Genomic DNA, 21353 nt, shown 5'->3' with positions numbered 1-21353 from the left:
TTTAGGCAGCTTTTCTGCAAGAAGTTTGCACATAGATACTCATGGCTCGCTTTGGAAAGGTAATTTTGTCAAGTCTCCTTGATGACAAGACCACACCAAATTTCTGGGTTCTTTCTTCTCTCTTCCAGATGCCAGTATGGACAGAATAGCTTATGATGCTTATCCCCGCCCACCACTTCCGAGACATTGAGCGGAAGCCAGAATACCTCCAGCCAGAGAAGTGCGTCCCACCTCCCCACCCCAGTCCTGTGGGAACCATGTGGTTTATCCGTGATGGCTGTGGCATCGCCTGTGCCGTTGTCACCTGGTTTCTGGTCCTCTATGCGGAGTTTGTGGTCCTCTTTGTCATGCTGATTCCATCCCGAGACTACGTATACAGCATCATCAATGGAATTATGTTCAACCTGCTGGCCTTCTTGGCCCTGGCTTCCCACTGCCGGGCCATGTTGACGGACCCCGTGAGTATGTCTGGGCTTGTTTTGACCAGCCCACACTCTCCTCCTCTGGCCCTGGCATGGCCGCCGCCTGCATGTGCCCCCTGACCTTGGGAATGTGGAGAATAGGAGGGCCAGGGCTGGGGTGGGAAAGTGGACTCAGGCCCCACCGAGGGGACCCCATCTGTACCACAGCCTGTCTTGGTTGAATGATGCTTTCTGTATGTAGGTGTCTGCATTAATTGAGCCTACCATGGGAGGAGTTTGATCTCGAGGAGGCTTAGCCTCTAGTTAGAAAGGCACAGTGAGAAAACCACGAGGCTGGGGCCAGATGATCCGAGTGGAAGGCATGCTGGGGGTTGGATCAGGATGGGGCCTCCCAGTGAAGATAGGACTGGAGCCAGGTGAAGCTGAAATTAAAGCCCTATCCAGTTCCAGGAACCTGCACAACAGTGGCCTTTACCTTGTTTGGGCGAGGCTCATCTTTCCCTGAAAAGCTGGATAAGCCTGTTTCGGGCCCTAGCAAGTGCCTCTTGGTTGAGTATCTGTGGGTAAAGCTGTGGTTTTCTGCCCAGTGACTTAGCTAAATATACCAAGCTGTGCAAGTGGCTGTTGAGTATTAAAGTCTCCGTTCCTGCTCATTATCTTGTATGGGAAAAGTGAGAGAGAACGTTATTTGATAAAGACTTCCTATGGCTTAATTGTTTCAGTACGTGGGACAAGTGTGTTTAAATTAAGAAAGGGAAAGCACTGCAAGTGGCAGTGCACTGGCCACACAGATTTCGTTTCTGTGAGTCCTGGGGAAAGCACAGTAAAAATGCTGGGTCCTGAGCTAGTTCCCTTCTCAGAGGGCTCCATTTCCTGCTGGTTCAGGTGGTGGATTGTTAATCCATCCCTAGGGAAAGCCACTTTCCCGGCTCAATCACAAGCCAGTGACCGGCCCATATGGCGCCTCTTCTCATGCACGTGCCTGGAGAGATCGCACACACTGGCAGGCAGGGGCCTGCTGGCCCAGTGTTAGAGCTGCTCGTAGGATTGTTGAACAGCTGTCACCTGAAGGAAACGAAGTACATGTTTATAAGTGCCCTGAAACACAGGGCATAAACAGTTTTCCTCAGCAGCATCAATTTGATCATAATGGAAACAAATTAAGGGTTCATTCAGAAATTTTTATGGTGCCCTTGCTATTGGGGATACAAGAGTAAAAGACATTATTTGTCTCAGCTTATAATTTAGTGTCTGCTGAGCCCCAGGCACTCTTCCTTCTCTCAAGGTGCCCTCTGTCTAGAGGAGACAACAGGTGAGGTTAACCCTGTGTGATGAAGGCTGTGGCAGAAGGAAGCACAAGTTGCTGTGGAAGAACAAAAATTAACCAGTCTAGGCAGGGGTGGCTGCCTGGAGGAGGTGATGCCCAGGCCAGTTCTTGTCAGAACAATGTACATGGGAAGGTGGAGGGTGATAGGGCAGGAAGACACTGACAGCATTCCAGGCAGAGGGAGCAGCATACACAGAGACACAGGAATGCAGGAGTGTGGTTGTTTGGAGTGGTAGGAACTTAGGAGAATGGGTTTGGTTTGGTGATGTGACCAGAGTGCCAAAGAAGTGGGGTAGGAGTTGGAAAATGGGGCCAGCGAGAGCCCCTGAGGATTTTAAAAGAGTGATGAGATCAGATTGTCATTTTACAAGGATCACCGTGGCAGCAGTGAGGAGGAGCCCCGGGGGCACTGAGGAGTGGGACAAAATGGATGCCATGTTTATTGAGTACCTACTATGTGAGAGGGTCCTTCTGAGCAATGGATACAGCTGTGAGCAAGACAGACCACAATCCCTGCCCTACTGCTGCCCACATCCTAGCGTAGGGCGTCAGGCAGTAAAGACGTGATGGAACAAGGTAATTTCAGAAGTCGAAAAGGGCTTTAAAGACAGCAAAACCGTGTGATCCAGGGGGCTGTGGTAGTGACTTTTCTGGGGCGAAGGAGGACTATTTATTTATTTACTTACTTACTTATTTTTTATTTTATTTTATTTTATTTTATTTTTCCAGAATCCTAATCACTAGGCCACCAGGGAACTCCTGAAAGCTCATAGTGGTTTGGTTTGGTTTTAATTAATTAATTAATTTATTTTTGGCTGCGTTGGGTCTTCGTTGCTGCGTGCAGGCTTTCTCTAGTTGCGGCGAGCGGGGGCTACTCTTTGTTGCGGTGCGCCAGCTTCTCATTGCGGTGGCTTCTCTTGTTGCGGAGCATGGGCTCTAGGTGAGCAGGCGTCAGTAGTTGTGGCACATGGGCTTCAGCAGTTGTGGCTCGCGGGCTCTAGGTGCGTGGGCTTCAGTAGTCGTGGCGCACGGGCTTAGTTGCTCTGTGGCATGTGGAGTCTTCCCGAGCCAGGGCTCGAACCTGTGTCCCCTGCATTGGCAGGCGGATTCTTAACCACTGCACCACCAGGGAAGTCCCAGGAGGACTATTTAAATGAAGGTGATCTGAGAAGGACCCCTGAGGCGATGCCACTTGAGCTGAGGCCTAAATAACATGAAGGGGTAGGTCAGGCAGGTGAAGGTCAGAGGGCAGTGCCTTGCAGGCAGAGGAGAGGTACAAAGGCCCAGAGATAGGAGTGTGCTTGGCGTGTTTGAGAAACAGGACTCAGACCAGGGTGACCGGAGCATGGTGAGCGGAGGCGAGAGGGGCTGGAAGCGGTGGGGAGGGCTGCAGAAGCCAGGCCGGGCAGGACCTGTGGGCCTCGTGAGAACCTTGGTCTCTATTGTACAGTGAGAAGCCATCAGAGAGGCACGATGTGACCTGATATTTTGAGAAGACACTGCCTTGTGCTTGCGATAGGGTTCTGAGGTGGGGCAAGTAGAAGCAGGAAGATGAGAGTTATCGCAGTGGGCCACGCAAGACGTGGTGGCAGCTCAGACCAAGGTGGGAGCGGTGAGGCTGGGGGAGAGAAACTTTTGGATTTGGAATGTATTTTAAGCCCCTAATGCTCAGGCCTGGCTGCATATTAGAATCCCTTGAGGAGCTTTCGAAAAGTACTGATGCCTTGGGCCCCATCCCCAGAGATTCTACTCTAATTGATCTGGGATGGGGCCCTGGGATTGGGGTGCTTTAAAGCTCCCAGGTATCCCTCATATTCATCCAGGTCTGAGAACCGCCATTCAGAAGAGTGACAAAAGGGGAGAGGGATCAGAGAGTGTGCCTTCCAGAGTCTTGGCTGGAGTAGCTGGGAGATTTGCTGGTCCCCTTTATTGAATGGGAGAGTCTGGGGAGAACAGATTTTGGAGGAGAAATCAAGACTTCTATTCTGGCCAAACTGTGTCTCTGTTACATGTAAGCAGGAGTGCTAGCTGGGCAGTGGACAGCCAGGTCTGGGGCTGGTGGGGAGTTGGGATCAGAGAGTAGAGTGTGGAGTTTACTGGTTTCTAGAAGGCATGTGAATCAGGGAACTGGATGTCGGGTGGGAGGGAGAAGAGGCTTCTGCCCTGGCCTTCCTGCTACCCTCACACACATGTGTTCTTTGACCTCCACGTTGTGCCCTCTCCAGGGTCTTCCTCAGTCTGGCCCCTTGCAGTCGGATGCAGGAGAGAGTGATTCTCACTGGGTGTTGCTCGGCTTCCAATCCCAAATGAGAGCCACAGACTATATCCCAAACACCATTCAGCTTCTCATAGGTGTGTTTTGCTGTTGGCCTGAAAGAAAATGGGGCAAAAAAATAAAGCGTCTGTCAAATATCTACCATTAGTAAGGGGAGCAACTCAAAGCATGCCCTGCAGACCTGCCCCATCTCCGGCTCTTCATGCTGCCACCTGCCTCTCCCCACTCCCAACATGTGACATCTTATGCAAAACCCAGTACACAAAACAGAGAGAGGTGGGGCTGCAGAGGAAGGAACCCCTGGGACACCCCGGGCTTCCAAGGGACGGAATTGGGGAGCCCAGGTCTCACACTGAAAGCAAGTCAATTAGGGGTTCCTTATTAACACTGCAGGCAGAGTCTGTTTTTAAAAAGGCACCACTGCAGGATTCTAAGGAGTTCCCTAATAGGATTGTAATGTTTTGTATCTCAAGAATTCATGTTGTGTATAATTTTTCAGAAAAGTTTATATCCAGAGGTTATAAGCAATGTATAACAATGTATGCATTGTATATCATTTTAGTTTGTTAATATTACTAGTAAAACAAAAACAAAAAACAAACAAAAAACTCCTGCAGTCTCCCCCAGACAGTTACTGGTAGCCCTTTCAGCTTTGAAATTCTTATTCCAAATGTAACATCAGAAGAGTTGCAACCACTACAGCTTTCTGGACCATTTAGCAGTCATTTACTCCAACATAGTAGTAAGTGGGTCCACGAAGAGCTTGAGCAGAAAAGGGGAGAAAGAAATGACTTGGAGGTGGAACTCCCATTTGAGAAATGGGGTGAAAGGGATAGACAGGCCTGTAAGAAGAGGGAAGGGGGCAGGTGGACAGAGGGGCCGTACCTCACTTGGCAGGTGTGCTGGCCTGGAGGTGGCATGGTGTGGGCGGGCGCGTGAGTCAGACCGGTGTTTGATTTCAGGCTGCCCTCTCCTTGCCTGCTCTGAGGTTGTGTAATGTCTTCAAAGGAGCTTTGTGTGTTCCTGAAACACTTGAGACGGTGCGAGGTCGAGAGTGGCTCCGCTTGCCTGGAGGAGGCAGCCTCTTGAAGGCAACCTGGGCTCAGGGACCCTTTCTGACCTTGGTACCTGCTCTGTCTCCCCGCCCCATCCCAATTCACCACCTGACCTTTTCCAGTTATAAATACATTTTAACTCCTCATCCTAGGAACCCCCTCAGGAATCCTGAAGGATTCCATTTAAAATTTAGATCTGGGACAACACCTGTCTCCCAGAAGGTGCTTAAAGCTGAGAGCGTGTTTCTTTTTGTCCTGGCTGCTGAAAGCCCAAAGCCAAGCACTACACAATCACAGCAGTTGTGTCAACCCTATGATCAGCTTTTTTTTTTTTTTTTTTGCCCCTGCTTTCTTTGGACCTAATCGTTTATTAACCTCATTGTAAATTATCTCAAATCTGAGATTTGAGAACAAGAGGAATGTAAATGAATTCAATTTAACCACGTTGTTAAGGGAAGGAAAATTCATCTGTATGCCTGCCAGTGTCCCTCCCTGCCTTTGAATCCCACCCTGTGAACACCTTGCTATAAACAGACCTCACATGACTATCTGAGACCACTGCAGGCCAGTGATTGGAGTTTCAGCTGCCCAAACCGGAATAACAGGACTCACTTCAACATGCAGTTGGTAATCCCTTCTGGAGTCTCTCTCTCGGTGACCTTATTGAGCACAACTGTGTACAGAATCAGTGAGTATTTACTCGGGCAAGTACGGTGGCAGAATGATGTCAGGTCCGTGGGAGCATAGGACGAATAGCACCGGGTCGTCCTGCAGTGTGCCGTGTAATGTACGTGGGTGCTGCGTGCAGCCAGAGAAGGGCCTCGCACACTTTGCCCAAAGGTGTTGACACATTCCCTGGATCAGGTCAGGGACTTGCCTCAGGGTTCATTTGAGGAGGGTGCTGCACTCTGCCTAGTGCCAGGCAGTTTCTCATACCTGCCACTGAGTAATCCATAAACACTGACCGGAAAATCTTTCTAGCTCCAGAGAGAAGAAGGTGACCAATTTGGGGGTTACCTACCTCCTACCTTTCTGTGGAGGAGACAGGTGGCCTTTTGACACAGGCCTGGGGCTGGTCACCTGTTCCTGGCAGAGCTATTAGAGGGAGAGTTTCTGACTAGACCAGCAGGTGTGCTCATGCCATGATCCCATGGCCCCTGAAACAGTTTTAGCAAGTTTTCATACTTGTTGCTTGAAATAAATGGCATCATTGGTGCTTCTTTGGAACCTGTCTCCACCCCTTTCCAAGTGTGTCCTTTTTACATCATCATATTATCCTGGATACTAATTGAAACAGGCCTTGTTATCTTGGGCCTATTTCAGTCTTAATGTTTGTGTAGTTATACAGTACTTCACAGGAGAATGATATTATGGCATGAAGGCAATTAAAAAGAAAACCCTTTTCAATCACTTAATAGAATAGAAACATAAGTTGGGGGCTTCCCTCGTGGCGCAGTGGTTAAGAATCCGTCAATGCAGGGGACATGGGATTGATCCCTGGTTGGGGAAGATCCCACATGCCGTGGAGCAACTAAGCCTGTGTGCCACAACTATTGAGCCTGTGCTCTAGAGCCCGCAAGCCACAACTACTGAGCCCACCTGCCACAACTACTGAAGCCTGCGCACCTACTACTGAAGCCTGCTTCAGTAGGGCTCTAGAGTGCACCTAGAGCCCATGCTCCACAAGAGAAGCCACTGCAATGAGAAACCAGCGTACTGCAATGAAGAGTAGTCCCTGCTCGCGACAACTAGAGAAAGCCCGCATGCAGCAACAAAGACCCAACGCACCCAAAAAGATAAAAAAATTAAAAAATAATAAAATATGTAAGTTGTCTTCTGATAGAGGCATAGATTCTAGACTTGGGTCTGAATCCTGCCACCGCCACCTGTTAGTCATGTGATCTTGGGAAGTTGCTTAACTTCTCTGCTTTAGTTGCCTCATCTATAATATGAGGAATATCATAGTCTCTGCCTCATAGGTTTATTGTCAGAATTAATTGACAAAGTACAGTAAAGCCCTTGGAACTGTGCCTGGCATATAAGCAATCAATAAATGTCTGTTGTATCATCACTGTTACTCAGCTTGGATTTATTGAAGACTTGTTCCGTGCCGGGCCCTGGGCAATTCATTGGGCTACAAATTAAAGACATTGTCTCTGTCCACCAGGAATTTACAGTCATGTAGGAGAGATCAGCGTATACTTAAATGATAGGTGTTATAAGACAAATACAAGCTATGGTAGCACAAAGGCCAAGTGATGGGTTCTGTCTTGGGTGTAGCCTGGGGCCATTAGAAAGAAGGCAGAGGATGTGGTCCCTGAGTGGGTTTGTTGTAGGTGCAGGAGGCAAGGATGTGCATGACAGGCTAGAGGGGAGGTGCTAATATGGGTCCCTAAGGGCACAAGAGGAAGACTTGGAGAGCACAGAGCCTCTGGGAAACTCCAGGTAGTCCACAGGGTGGGACTGTCAGGGGAGGGAGGTGACACTGGAAGGGTGGTTCAGGGCTGGATCTTGGTGGCCTTGCCTGAGCCCTGCCCAGGAGCTTGGACTCTGTACCATGTGAAGGCTCTAGGGAGCCAGGGAAGGCTTTTAGGCAAGGGGAATAACACGATCAGATGCACATTTTAGAAAGTTTACTCTGGAAAATAGTGGGGAGAAAGGATAGAGGTGAGGCTGCAGGATACAGGGAGAGACTGGAGGCAGGAAGACCTGGGGGACTCTAGTGTCTGGGGCACACGATGATGGGGTTCAACTAAGGCTGTGAGAGTGGCACGGAGGGGAGAACATTGGATTCAAGGCATCATTTGGGGCCATATTAAGTTGGTGGAGTGGGTGGGAGTGTGAGGCAGAGGGTTAGAAGAGCTGGAGATGACTACTGGGTTTCTACCCCAGGTGACCGGGTAAATGATGTCTCATGGGCCAGGAAGGGGAGAATAGGAAGTACAGTTTGTGGAGAAAGTAATGGGTTCAGTTCTGTGAAGTTGAATTTTGGGGGTTTGTTTTATTTTGTTTTAATGTCTTTTGAACAACCAGGTAGAAACATCTTCGTCCCCAAAAGAGGTCTGAGCTGGAGCTGGTGATAGAGGAAGATTGTCTGGGGAATGCAGGATGAACAAGGAAGAGGGCTAGTGGTGCAGCCCCAAGGATCACCCATGTCCAGGATGGGCAGGAGAGTGAGAAAGGCATAGCCCTAGAGGCAGGTGGAGACCAAGAGGGCATGGAGCCGTCACAAGAGAGTGACAGGAGGAGGGACTGGTGGGCGTGAGGAGACCCAAGAAAGATGAGGGCTGGGAACTGACCTTTGGATTTGGCCACAGGGAGTTGCTTGTTGACCTAGTGGGAGCAGTTCTGTGGTATGGAGGCAACAGGTGCCAGAGAATTGGAACTAAAGAGTCAGTGAGGGCTTCCCTGGTGGCGCAGTGGTTGGGAGTCCGCCTGCTGATGCAGGGGACACGGGTTCGTGCCCCGGTCCGGGAGGATCCCACATGCCGCGGAGCGGCTGGGCCCGTGAGCCATGGCCGCTGAGCCTGCGCGTCTGGAGCCTGTGCTCCACAACGGGAGAGGCCACAACAGTGAGAGGCCCGTGTACCGCAAAAAAAAAAAAAAAAAGAGTCAGTGAGAGGTGAGCAGAGACAGCAAATGTACACAACTTGGAGAAACTTAGCTGTGAAGGAAGGAGAGCATGGAGTCTGCTAAGAGCCTGAAGGGAAAGCTCTGAGGTAGAAGTATGAGCCCCTGAGGGCCCCTCGTCCTCCACACAGTGGGTCCCCGTGAGTCCAGGGATCGGAGGAGCGAGAGGAGGAGTAAGGAGGGGGTTACCCTGGCAGCCTCCGTTTCCTCTGACATAGAAAAGGTGCTGGGCAGAGGTCGAGGAAGGTACTGGAAGTTTGGGCTAGCCACTGAGGGGAATGGTTGATGGAGCTATGTCACGCCTCCTGCCCCCAGATTCAAATGGATTCCACTGCGGGACCAAATATATGTTTTAGAAGCATATGAGCATTTTTATGGATGTATAGATTGTTTTAAGTGTTTTTAGCCTACAAGGAGAAAAGACTGGAAAACTATACTCCAGAATGTTAATAGTACTAATCTTTGGATGATCGAATCAGAGGGTGCATTCTTCCCTTTTAATTTTCTCTTCTCTATACATTTTTAAAAATCATGAACAAATATTACTTTGGAAATGAGGAAGAAATCAGTATGTTTTGTTCTCCCGGGGTGCAGTAATGTGGAAGCTTCAAGCCATCCCTGTGAGATATAGGAACAGGGGTAGGGGTGGAGGTAGTGGGTGTTTCTTAGTGCACACGTGACAGCAGTGGCAAAAATGTCTCAGCAGGCCTTCCAACTCCCAGCCGTCTATCAAGAGTTATACAGAACAAAATCCCTTACCATGAACTAGTAAGTTCTGAAATCTGTGGAGATGAGCCCAGAAGAGCCTATTCTTTTAAAGAAAGAAAGAAAGAGAGAGAAAGGGAGGGAGGAAGTGAGGGAGGGAGGAGGACTCAGTCTCAGGGGCTGGCCCAGTGGGTCTCTAGCTCTGCGAGATGGGCTCACTGGGCAGGTGGGGTCTTGCCTGGATGGGAATGAGCCTTCCAGGAGATTTGTGCAAATGGAGTCACATGGAGGAGGGACTTTTAGAAAGGTTGCGCTGTTGAATGTCTCTGACTGTGGTCTGGAATAACAGGCAGTAATGAGGAGACCAAATGAGAGCTCTGATTGCCGTTGGTTCTGTAAAGCTCTTGTAGCCCTTTATGGGGAGGGTCTCCTGAGATTTACAGCAAATTGTGGTGGTGGTGACCTTAAAAACTGGACCTGAAAAAAACCAAAAACGACCTTCATTTAGGAAAACAGCCCTATTGCTTCATCACCTTGGGGAAACGCTGTTCCTTAGTGCATTTCTCTTGTACACATGACAATAGTGACTTCCAGATGCGGTCTGTTGGCTTCAGGATCCACAAAAGGTCACACAGTTACCCAAACTCAATTACTTTTTTACATTAAAGAGAATTTAAAGTATGACCCTCTGGGCTTTTCTGCAACCTCCCCCTCTGCCTGGGCCAGCGCCCTTCCCAAGCCCCTTTTAAAAATCCACTCATCTAGGCGATCTGGGCCCTCTCTTACCTTTGTGAAGACTTCCAGACCCTGACCCTTCACTGGCCTTAAGGGGGGACCCTCAGATGTCTCAAGGTGAGATAAGTCACAGCACTTCGGTTACAAAATTCAGGAAAGTTGGTCATACTCCTACTTTGCATAGCTCCTTCCTGAGTATATTTTTTTGCTTGTTTTTTTAAATGCGTTTTTTCCTTTTTGCAAAAGTCACATGTTCATATTAGAACATTTAAGAAATATAGTTAATAAATTAAAAATTACCTGTGATTTTACTACATGAGATAACCGTTAATACTTTGGCATGTACGTGTGTGTGTGTGTGTGTGTGTGTGTGTGTGTGTGTGTGTGTGTGTAATCTTTATCAAAATGGGTTTGTAGTCTACATACTGTTTGGGAATCTACTTTTCCCTTTAACAGTCTATCATAGACGTTTCCCATGTCAATAGCTGTGTACTTTTATGGCTGTTTGATGTCAAGAACTATAGCATAAATGGCATTGTATGTACCAGGTAGTCCTTGCCTACCAAAGTTTGTTTGCTTTTAAAAGGTCTTTGATAGGTTCTTCTGGCATCTGACTGTATTTTGCAGGTTGTATTTTTTTTCCACTTCTCTTTTGAACTTTCAGGAAAAATTTTAATGAAATACATAAGACAGTTGAAAGGGTGTAAAGGATAATATGACGACCACTCACGTGTTCGCCTCCCAGCTTTGTAAATTAAAAAAAAAAGTTACAAAGACAGGTTAGCCTCTTTATATGCCCCACCCCCACTTCATTCCACTCCCAGCCTCCTCACCACCACAGAGGTGATCATTATCCTGTGTCACATCTGGTTTTCAGCATCTTGGTGTGGAGAGCACTTGAATATCTTAGGGCAGTGGCTTACAGTTGCTTGTGGATTCATAAGAACTAAGCACAGATTACCAATCCATAACAATAGTACTGATAAAAAATAAAATAAAATAAAACTTGATTCCAGTTTAAACAGAACCCAATAACATTCAGAGCTGTGAATTATGACCTGGGAAAACTGGACTATTAGATGTGCTGCTCACCAATGAAAATTCACAAAGACCGAAACTGTCCCTGGGAAATCTAATGTAAATCAAAATTGTAGTTGATGAGTCAAATCCTCCCTGTAATATTTACATAGGAAAGGATGCATTCAATGAAAACCGTGTTAGTAAAATGAAAATAGAAGATCATCGGGAACAACGTAACTGTCCAGTGTAGAAAATCATTCACTGTTCCTTGGGGAAATTCTTTGTCAATAACTTATTATTGGTATTGGCGTAACTCTGAACAGAACCCACATGTCGTTGGGATGAAAATATCCTGTCCCCGTATGTGGAATTGCTGCTTTCAAATGACCATCGCCTCTGTGGAATGTCAGAACTGAGGGAACCCCTAGCCTGACCCTGACACCTCTCTTTCTTACAGGGGGCGGTGCCCAAAGGAAATGCTACTAAAGAATTCATCGAGAGTTTACAGCTGAAGCCTGGGCAGGTGGTGTACAAGTGTCCCAAATGCTGCAGCATCAAGCCTGACCGAGCCCACCACTGCAGGTACACTGCCCCCGCCTGGGCTCCCCTCCTCACCCCCTGCGCCCCCGCCCTCGCCCTCCCTCCATGGGTGCCATCAGCAACAGGACTTCTGAACGTGCCCTGCTCTGGGCACGGAGTGACCACATTGACTCTCCATCCCCACCTGCACAGGAGGGCAAGGGTGGGAAAGGGTGTTTGGTTCGGACTCAGGACACTAGGCTTCGCCACACTTGCCAGGGGGCCCTGCCCAGGCCCTTGCTTGTCTCCACCCTTGTCTCCAAATCTGTGAAATGGAGGGGAGTCCTGCTCTTCCTGCCGCACAGCTTTATTACTTTATTAAGGGCACGTGAGACAAAGCTTTAGGAAATCATTCTGTGAATGTCTAGCCCCTGACACATTTAAAGGGCAGGTGCAATTTCACTTAAATTTTATAGGGAAATGAGGGGGTTGTCCTTGAAAGAAAAGAAAGACTTTTCTTTAAAACAAAACTTCTAGAGGTCTGACAGTTGTAGAGTTCAGCCAAAAAAGCCATTTCCCTGTTTTATCTGTGGTGGTTTTTCCCTTTTGGTTTTCAGATTTCTTTGTTGTTTTGAGTCTTCTTGACAAAAGAAAACCTCCAGCTAAATATTGCATTTTATCATGACGAGAACTTTAAATGCTAAATTACAGAAATCACGAACCTGTCACTTAGTCCCTTTTTCACACTAGCGTGTGTTCGGGGTGGAGAGGGGCTGTGGAGGAATGAACTGGCTCCTGATGTCAGGAGGTATCGTCGTCCTGAGGCTGTGGAAGCATCTGGGTTTTGTGCGAGGTCCGAGCGGCTGAAAGGTGGCTTTTCTGTGCGGGCCGCACTGCCCACCTTTTGGAGGAGGGCAGTCGGTCTGAACATCCAGATGCCATGGTCAGCTCCCAATACCTGCTGTGTCTCAGGCACCTCAGCCCACCCCGTCTCATCGTCATCCCCATGCTCACCCCCAGAGATAGCTCTGCCATAGGCATGACCCTCCCTAGATGAGGAATTAAGGCTCAAGGCGGTTAAGTGGCTGCTCCAGGGTCACACAGCCGGTGACTACGAGAGACAGGATTGGTTCCTGGTGTGTCTGGCTCCGAGTCTGGGGCTCTTTCCACTAGAACTCTAGTTTGGCATGACTTGTGTAACTTGCTATAACCATATGCATATTTTTCTGTATCTTTTTCTGTCTGTCTGAGAGAGCGATCTGGAGACCTCCCCAGCTAGTTGCCACTTCTCAAGGGTGAGGGCCAAGGAGCTTGGGCAGGGACCATGGGAACTGCCATCTCCTGTGGGGTTTTCTGTGTCTGGGTCATCTTGTTTCTGAAATCTGTATTAGAAACTAATTCAATGCTTTCTTGTGCCTGAGATGGAGGCATCAGTCTAGCCTTTTCCTACCACCCCGAGGCTCGGGAACCCAGCTCTTCTCATCCCCTGGGTGATGTGATTCCTCCGGGCACATTCCTCCAGTGTGGTGGAGCGGGCTCCTGCCTTGAAGTTGGAGAGGTCAGCATTGGAAAGGCAGCGCTGTCCCTGCCACACTGGGGACTGTGGGCCAGGCACCACATCTCTCAGAGCCTCAGCTTTCTCCTTTGTAAAATGAGTTGTTCCTCCTTAGCTTGTGAGGATTAAGTATGAATATCTATCTGTTAATGGAGGAATGTGTGAGCGTTGGGGATGTGCTGGGTTTACATAGGCTGGACCAGAAACAGGGAAGTGTGAACTTTATAGAAAGAACTTGGGTGACCACAGTGGTTCTTTTCTCTTTCGTCCCTGAGCCCTTGGCAGCCTCCACCGCCTGGCATTTTCCTCACCGCCTCCTCCTCACCTCTCTCCCCAGGATGATCCAAGGGAGGTATTCTTGAGTGCTAATAAACAAATCAGCTTGAGCAAAACAAGAGCTGCTGATTCAGATGAACCTGAGTGAGGATGCCTGTGCATCGCCTGTTCCTGTGTCAGGAAATATATGCTGACACCTGCTCCTTTGTGGTGGCCCAGGCCACCTGGGGACCCATGGTTTTGGATAAGCAGAATCCCCAGCACACCAAACAGAGCTGGGTTTGTGACTGGGTGAGCCAAGGGGCCTGCTGCCCTGCTCGAGAGAGTTGGTGTCAGTCTTCCTGCTCAGGTGAAGGGGCATGTGTCTGTGCCCAGCTCTTTGCTTCCTCTCCTCCCAGTAGTGTCATGGAATTTAAAACTCTTTTCCCTGAGCTCTGATGGGTACCACAAATATTCCCTGATCTTGCACCTGTAGGTGTTCCTTCCAGCCTGGTGATACGTGGCTGGGTCTTCCTTCCAAGCAGGCTCCTTTCATCCTGGCGTTGAGGATCATGGAAGCCTGTGGAAATCCTTGGGGTGGGTGGGTCATGCTAACGGGGACAGCCAAGGTGTTAGGCTTATGTGTTAGGTTCTTCTTGCACAGGCGGTGGAGACCTCTGACCTTGGCAAAGCCTCACACCCCTCCCCCCCCCCAACAAACACACACACACTGAGATGAGACAGTTGGGGACTGCTTAGGGCCCCTGCCAGCTTGTTTATCAGTTACTGATAAATTTATATTGCACTAGCATTGGTTTTAAAGCATTTTACACACATCATCTCTAACCCTGAGAGAGCAGGGCTAGTTCTACAGAGGGTGGTTTGGAGAAGCTAAGTTTCTTTGCCCAGAGCCCAAAGTGGTGATCTGAGAGATGTGTTCTTTCCACTGGCCTTACCCTGTTTGGGTACTGCCTTACCCCACATTGTCTGAGCTGGGGTCAGGATGTTATAGATGCCTTTTTTGCTTATAATTTTAATCATAGTGAATGAGGTGTGAGATGAAAACCTATATGGGGAGCATGGTCCCCTTGGTACCTCCTTGCTATGATTTTTTCTCTTCATCTATTGTGGCATCCCAGCCTGAGGTGGTGGAGCCCAGTTCCCCATCTATAGTGTCAGAGCCTTCACTCCTCCAACCCTTGCTAAGCGGGGCCCCAGGCTTGGCTGTGGACTGTAGTGGTGGATGGGACATGGCCCTGACCCAGGGGCCTCCTGCCCAGGTAGGGCAGATGCACTTGTCTGCCGTGATACAGTTTGGTGGGTGCCGCTGTAGGGAGAGTCACAGGGCCATCACTTAGGGTGGGCAAGAGGACCTCAGCCTGCTCCTTGGGGGCTGAGTGCCAAGGAAGGGCTCTTCCTTGTACCTCCCTGGAGAGGGAGCATGAGCCCCAGGGAACCTGAATACACACGATCCGGTGAGCTTGTTGGGCTCTTCCAAGCTTGTGAAGGAAGTGCTCTGGGGACTGAAAATGGTAGGGAACCTGGAGGAAAAGGAGAGAAGCATCCTCCCTCTTGTAAAACCAGGATTTAAAAAGGCGGGGGCCGGGGGGGAGACTTCCTTGGTGGTGCAGTGTTTAAGAATCCTCCTGCCAATGCAGGGGACATGGGTTCAAGCCCTGGTCCGGGAAGATTCCACATGCTGCGGAGCAGCTAAGCCCATGCGCCACAACTGCTGACCCTGTGCTCTAGAGCCCGCGAGCCACAACTACTGAGCCTGTGTGCCACAACTACTGAAGCCTGCATGCTCTAGGGCTCACGTGCCGCAACTACTGAAGCCCACGCACCTAGAGTCTGTGATCCGCAACAAGAGAAGCCACCGCAATGAGAAGCCCGCACGCCGCAGCAAAGAATAGCCCCTACTTGCCGCAACTAGAGAAAGCCCGCGCACAGCCAAAAATAAATTAAAAAAACAAACCAACAAAAAAAAACGGGAGGGGCCTGGGAAACCCTGAAGGTAGGAACACCCCAAATACCTCCATTGAGGACATTTGGTCTTTTTAGCAGCTGCCATTGAATGCTTAGGACATGTCTGTGTCCACAGCGTCTCGCACAGGAGACACTGGAGTTGGTACAAGAGAGGAGTGCAGGCAGGAGCCCCAGGGAAGGTGGATTTCGCCAGGAGGCAAGAGTGGAGAAAGGGCCCTCTGGGAGCCTTCCCTGGTTGCTGTGCTTGAGCTGCCCTGCTGTGTCTGGAGAGGGGACACCAGTGAGCCCACTGTGCTGTGGGGACTGGGAAGAAGACTGACTCTGAGGTGCTTGATTCCCAGTGGGGTGTCAGGGGTTGTGGAAGGCTCACATTTTTTCGTCCTCCCCCTGAGGGCTGGTGCCTGAGATGAAATAGCCAGGCAGGTGTGGGCAGTCACCCCCTGGGCCTGGAGCACCCTTCACTTGGCCCACTGAGGGACCAGGCCTTGCCCTTGGTGCTCTCCAGGCCCCAGCCCCAGAGCCATTCAGGCTGGGTGTTTTGTGAGCCGTGGGTCAGTTAGCCTCTAAACAGCGCCTCCAGCCACATACATGGATGGACCTCCACCACCCACGTGCACTACCACCTGCCCCAGGAGCCCGCTTCTGAACAACTCTGTAAGCCGGAGGGAGAGGCGCCATCTTGGCATTTCCTGTCTTTGCAAATAGGAAACTCAGAGACCAACACTCTGGACAACTTTTGCAGCTCTCAGTGGGCTGTACTCCTGCCTACTTCTAGAAGGATGAGTAGTGTTCTAATTTGGCTGCCCAGTGAAACTTAGCCCATTGTGAAACCCAGCTTCCCAGGGTTCACACCCGGCCTCTTCAGAGAGGCTGGGAGGGGAGAGCAAAGGACAGATTTGCTTAATCTCTTAGACAGCTTTCAGAGGACGTCAGGCCATTTGGCACCTCTCTGCTGCTGAGCAAACACTGCCTCAGAGCACCCACCTGAAACCCCTTTTACAAAGAAGTACAAGTGGAAGAAAAACTGCTCAAGAGTCCAGAGCAGGGAGGTGGTTACCCTCAGGAGCTCCCCAGATAGGGAGGGGATTAAGAAACCCCAGAGCTGAGGAAGGACATACAAGACATGGGCTACGGGGGTGGTTCCATGGTGGGAATGTGTTGGCTGAGGCCCAGAATGCAGGGAGCTTTACTGCCTACTTGTCTGTACTTTCAAGATTGTACACTGGGAACAAGTGTTACCTGTTCTTTCATTCATTCATTCAAATCGGTAACATACAGAGAGAGAGAGAGAGAGAGAGAGAGAGAGAGAGATTGATTGATCAAGTAATGGAGTTGCTGGTACCTGGCTTTCTCTTTATTGACCTCCATGCCCCTTTCATGCGTCCTTTTCTTACCCCGCCTTTCTGGCTCCCAAGGAGATTTCTGGAGCTGGTTCAGCATCTCTGAAATGTGCCCATTCCCCATATGCCTGTGTTATCATGACCCCTTGAAGCTGTGGGATGAACAAGGGTGGAGACCAGAATGACCCCACCACTCGTCTGAGCCAGCATCTGTTCTCACTTTCTCTTATAATGGTACTCACGTCCTGTGGGGGGCAGGGGGGGACCCAGGTCTGCCTTGCCACCAGAGCTCATGCCATGCTTAGAAAAGCCCACGCCTCCCCCTTGGGGTGCAGGTGAGCCCTCCTTCAGAGTGGTCTGTGCTTCCCGGTCTGCGGTCTGGGAACAGCTCGCCTCCATGCCCAGAACAGCTCCTTCTGCGCCATCCCTGCCCTCTCTGTGGGTCAGCCAGAGCTCAGCGAGCACTGTGTGTGAGCACGAGGCAGCCTTCTCTTCAGCAGGCCCCTGAGCCAACCCTTCCCCCAGGGTCCACCCACCATAGTCCACCTTAGTAAGAACCTGAGATAAAGTTGGTTATGGAAACTACTAGAAAGAAAAGCTGGTGTAAACTAAGGGACTGTCAAAAATATATATAGTTCTATTATTTCCAAGCTTGTATTTATAGTATTTCAAACTGTTTTGAACAAATACTGCCCCCAAGATAAATGTTAGGGAGCCTATTTTAATGAATTGAGAATGAAACAATTTTTTTTTTTTTTTTTTTTTTGCGGTACGCGGGCCTCTCACTGTTGTGGCCTCTCCCGTTGCGGAGCACAGGCTCAGCGGCCATGGCTCACGGGCCCAGCCGCTCCGCGGCATGTGGGATCTTCCCGGACCGGGGCACAAACCCGTGTCCCCTGCATCGGCAGGTGGACTCTCAACCACTGCACCACCAGGGAAGCCCCAAGAAACAATTTTTAATGAGCCCATCTATTGGCAAATTGGTCTTCCTGAACTTGAGCTTTGGGAGTAGTTGCTTTTGAGGTCCCATTAGCCTTATGCTCTTGTTTCAGATTCTTACTTGTATGGTCCAAAAAGGGGTGGGGAAGGTATTTGCTATCAAATAACAAAGCTTCAAACAGTCTCAGTCCAAAAATTATCCCAGTAACAAGTTAGTAACTTGCAAATTAGTGGGATTTCTGATCAACACTTAAGCTCAAATGACTTTTCTGCTGTTTTGGGCTAAGTGGATATTATCTTAGAGCTGCAAGGTCCTTAGAGGGGGACTTCCTGCCGCCATGTGACGCACTGCTCGTGACCCCACTCTGAACTCTTCTAGCGCTCTCTCTCATCAGCCGCACCCTGGGAGGTTCCCTGGTCAGGTTTTTGGTCTTTGGGGGGAAATTAGGAGCAGCTGTATCCCATCTCGTCCTGTCAAGTTTTTGAAAGTGCTGCTTCTTTCTGTCCTCTCAGTAAACCACATTTTCAGCCCACTGTTACCTCAGAAGAGCAGTCTCTTTCTCAGCCATGTCGTTCCAACCTGTTTTTATGTGAAACAAGATAAGGGGCCTTGGAGGTGGATAACTGTCCCCTTGTTTGGAATGATTGTGACCCTGGAGGTCCTGGCCCTGCCTTCCAAGCCCCTTGCAACACACATGCAGCAAAACATTGGGTGGCGCCCTAGAGGCCACTTGCCAGGAGTGGTGCAGGAGCATGGGTTTTGAGTCCCCTCGACCCTCCCGCCTCCGTGAGGACCCTCCTAAAGATCTGCCTTGCGGCTCTTTCAGTGTTTGTAAGCGGTGCATTCGGAAGATGGACCACCACTGTCCCTGGGTCAATAACTGTGTTGGCGAGAACAACCAGAAGTACTTCGTCCTGTTTACAGTAAGTCAGCTTCCGAATTCTGCCCCACCCTCTGTGAAGCAATGGAGAGCTCTGTTCCTTCGAATTGTCAGCACTCACAGTGTTCTTTGCTGCTGTTCAGAATAGTGCCTGGCCACGCAGACCTCCGCCTTTCTGCCAGAGCTCTCCTTGGTTCAACAAGTGCCCGTTCCTGTGCCCTTCACTTGAGCATCTAGAAAATTGACTCAAGTTGATTAGCTATAAGCAAGGGCCGTGTTCTGGGCCTCTATGCCTGGTGTCCGACCTAAGTAGCTAAAGAAGGCGGCAACCCTCCCTCAGCTGCAGGTAGGCGGAATGTGAGGGCTGGAGGGGCCAATGGCAGTCAGCGCCCTGACCTTTCAAGTGAGGAGCAGCAGCCGGCCTGGAGCCCCCAGGGCAGCCCAGGTCACACCTGGTGACACGTGCTTGTTTCTGTTCTTGTCCCACACGCTACCAGTGAATGGCCGCTCACCTCAGACCCAGGGCTGGGGGCGGGGGACCAGTGGAGAAATCACCAGGTGCCTCTCTGGCCCCCCTCCTGCTCAGCCCTCAGCCTAAGTGTTCCTGAATGGGAGGTTCCGAGCACCCCGTCCCGGGAGCCTTCACGGCCAGAAGGTTCTCACAACAATGGCGTCTGCACTGCTTTCCTGTTTCAGATGTACATAGCTCTCATTTCCTTGCACGCCCTCATCATGGTGGGATTCCACTTCCTGCATTGCTTTGAAGAAGACTGGACAAGTGAGTATGTGCCAGGGCTTCCCTCCTTGCTGCAGGGGGGCGCATGACCCAAGCAGGGTGGGCTCTTTGTTTCCGTCTTGGTGCCAGGGGCCAACCTCATTTTATTAGATCTCCTGCAAGCCCATGGACCTATCAGGGAAGAAACAGCAGAGGCCCAAATATCTCTTCATGAAAAAAAGCAGCCCCTTAAAGTCAGTTCTACAGGTAATGTAGTGAGTTGGACAGACCCTCTAGCCTGAGTGAGCCCAGGGAAAATGCAGGCCCCCAGCAGGGTGGTGCATTCCCTGGAGTGGAGCTGTGCCTGCAGAGAGAGCTTTTGCTTCCATGTCTTTAAGTGAGGAGCTTTAATTGAAGGTCATTTTATTCCAACCTTGCAGAAATCCATTTTTAACTTTCTGGCTAGGACATGGACGGTTTTCGTTAATCTTGTGTGTGTGTGTGTGTGTGTGTGTGTGTGTGTGTGTGATGGTTGTTTTTTTTAACTGCTTAATCACCAATTTACGTTAAGATTGTAGACAAATTCTTCCTGCTTTTGAAGTATCTCATTTAAATGTGCAAATGCGGGCTTCCCTGGTGGCGCAGTGGTTGAGAGTCCGCCTGCTGATGCAGGGGACGCGGGTTCGTGCCCCGGTCTGGGCCCGTGAGCCATGGCTGCTGAGCCTGCGCATCTGGAGCCTGTGCTCCGCAACGGGAGAGGCCACAACAGTGAGAGGCCCGCGTACCGCAAAAAAAAAAAAAAAAAAAATGCAAATGCTGAGGAAGGAACTCCAACCACAAGATTGCATAAATCCTGAGGGAAAAATATAGATGCTGAAAAAATAAATAAAATTTAAACTTTTTTAAAGAAGAATAAAAATAAGTTATAAGAAAACAATTTTTAGTACAGTAGTCCCACCTTATCTGTAGGGGATATGTTCCAAGACCCCCAGTGGAATGCCTGAAACCTCAGATAGTACAGAATCCTATATATACCATGTTTTTTCCTATACATACATACCTATGATGAAGTTTAATTTATAAATTAGGCACAGTAAGAAAGTATCTGAATTGCCAGCATCACTGCTCTTGCATTTTGGGGCCATTATTAAGTAGAATAAGGGTTACTTGAACACAAGCACTGTGATACCACAGTAGTTGATTTGGTAACCGAGGTAGTAGGTAGCATATGCAGCATGGATATGCTGGACAAAGCGATGGTTCACGTCCCGGGTGAACAGAGCAAGATGGCGTGAGATTTCATCGCGCTACTCAGAACAGTTTGTACTTTAAAACCTATGGATTGTTTATTTCTGGAATTTTCCGTTTAATATTTTTGCACTGAGGTTGACTACAGGTAAATGAAACTGCAGAAAGCAAAACCAAGGATAAGGGGAAGACTACTACAGATACTGGAGGAATTAAGAGAGGCCACCTGCTGGGCTCCATCTTTCACACATACATCTGTGAGACACATCTTGAGCAGAAACATCATATTTTCATTCTTTTTCCATTGATTGGTTCCCCCCTTCATTTCATCATTTTTTAGGAGTTTTGCTCTTCCTGCACATACTGACTTCTTAGGCTTTTTCTTGCTATTATTTCCCCCAGAACTTGTGAGGCTGTGAAAAGGACAGTATCTTTAGCTCCCAACCAGATATTGAGGCTTTCCCTGCCTCTGTAGTTTGCATCTGCCCCCCTTCTACAGTAAGTCCGCTATATACGAACAAGTTCCATTCTGAGAGTGCGTTCGTAAGTCCAATTTGTTCGTAAAGTCCAACAACGTTAGCCTAGGTACCCAACTAACATAATCCAACTAACGTAATTGGACATGCAAACACACGTTCACATCTTTGAAAGTTCGCAACTTGAAGGTTTGTATGTAGGGGACTTAGTGTATCTCCCCGGTCCTGCCCCCATCTCTGCCTGGCTTGACCTCATCTAGGGGAAGAGAA

General features: G+C 49.4%; 1 protein-coding gene across 4 annotated transcripts in view; it reads left to right on the top strand.

The window, feature by feature from the left end:
• ZDHHC3 (zinc finger DHHC-type palmitoyltransferase 3) overlaps positions 1–21353 on the top strand; it is a 59227-nt gene that overhangs the window by 15717 nt on the left and 22157 nt on the right. For all 4 annotated transcript variants that reach the window (XM_067754064.1, XM_067754066.1, XM_067754065.1 and 1 more), the window contains exons 2-5: positions 129–458; positions 11627–11751; positions 18591–18687; positions 19341–19422. In XM_067754064.1, the coding sequence (XP_067610165.1) occupies positions 153–458; positions 11627–11751; positions 18591–18687; positions 19341–19422 (610 nt within the window). In that variant the 5' untranslated portion in view covers positions 129–152. The remainder of the gene's footprint in view (positions 1–128; positions 459–11626; positions 11752–18590; positions 18688–19340; positions 19423–21353) is intronic.

Source organism: Pseudorca crassidens, chromosome 10, assembly GCF_039906515.1.
Source record: "Pseudorca crassidens isolate mPseCra1 chromosome 10, mPseCra1.hap1, whole genome shotgun sequence".
NCBI classification, from domain to species: domain Eukaryota; kingdom Metazoa; phylum Chordata; class Mammalia; order Artiodactyla; family Delphinidae; genus Pseudorca; species Pseudorca crassidens.
The sequence above is the reverse complement of the archived record's forward strand: the minus strand, read 5'-3'. Positions and strand labels throughout refer to the sequence as shown.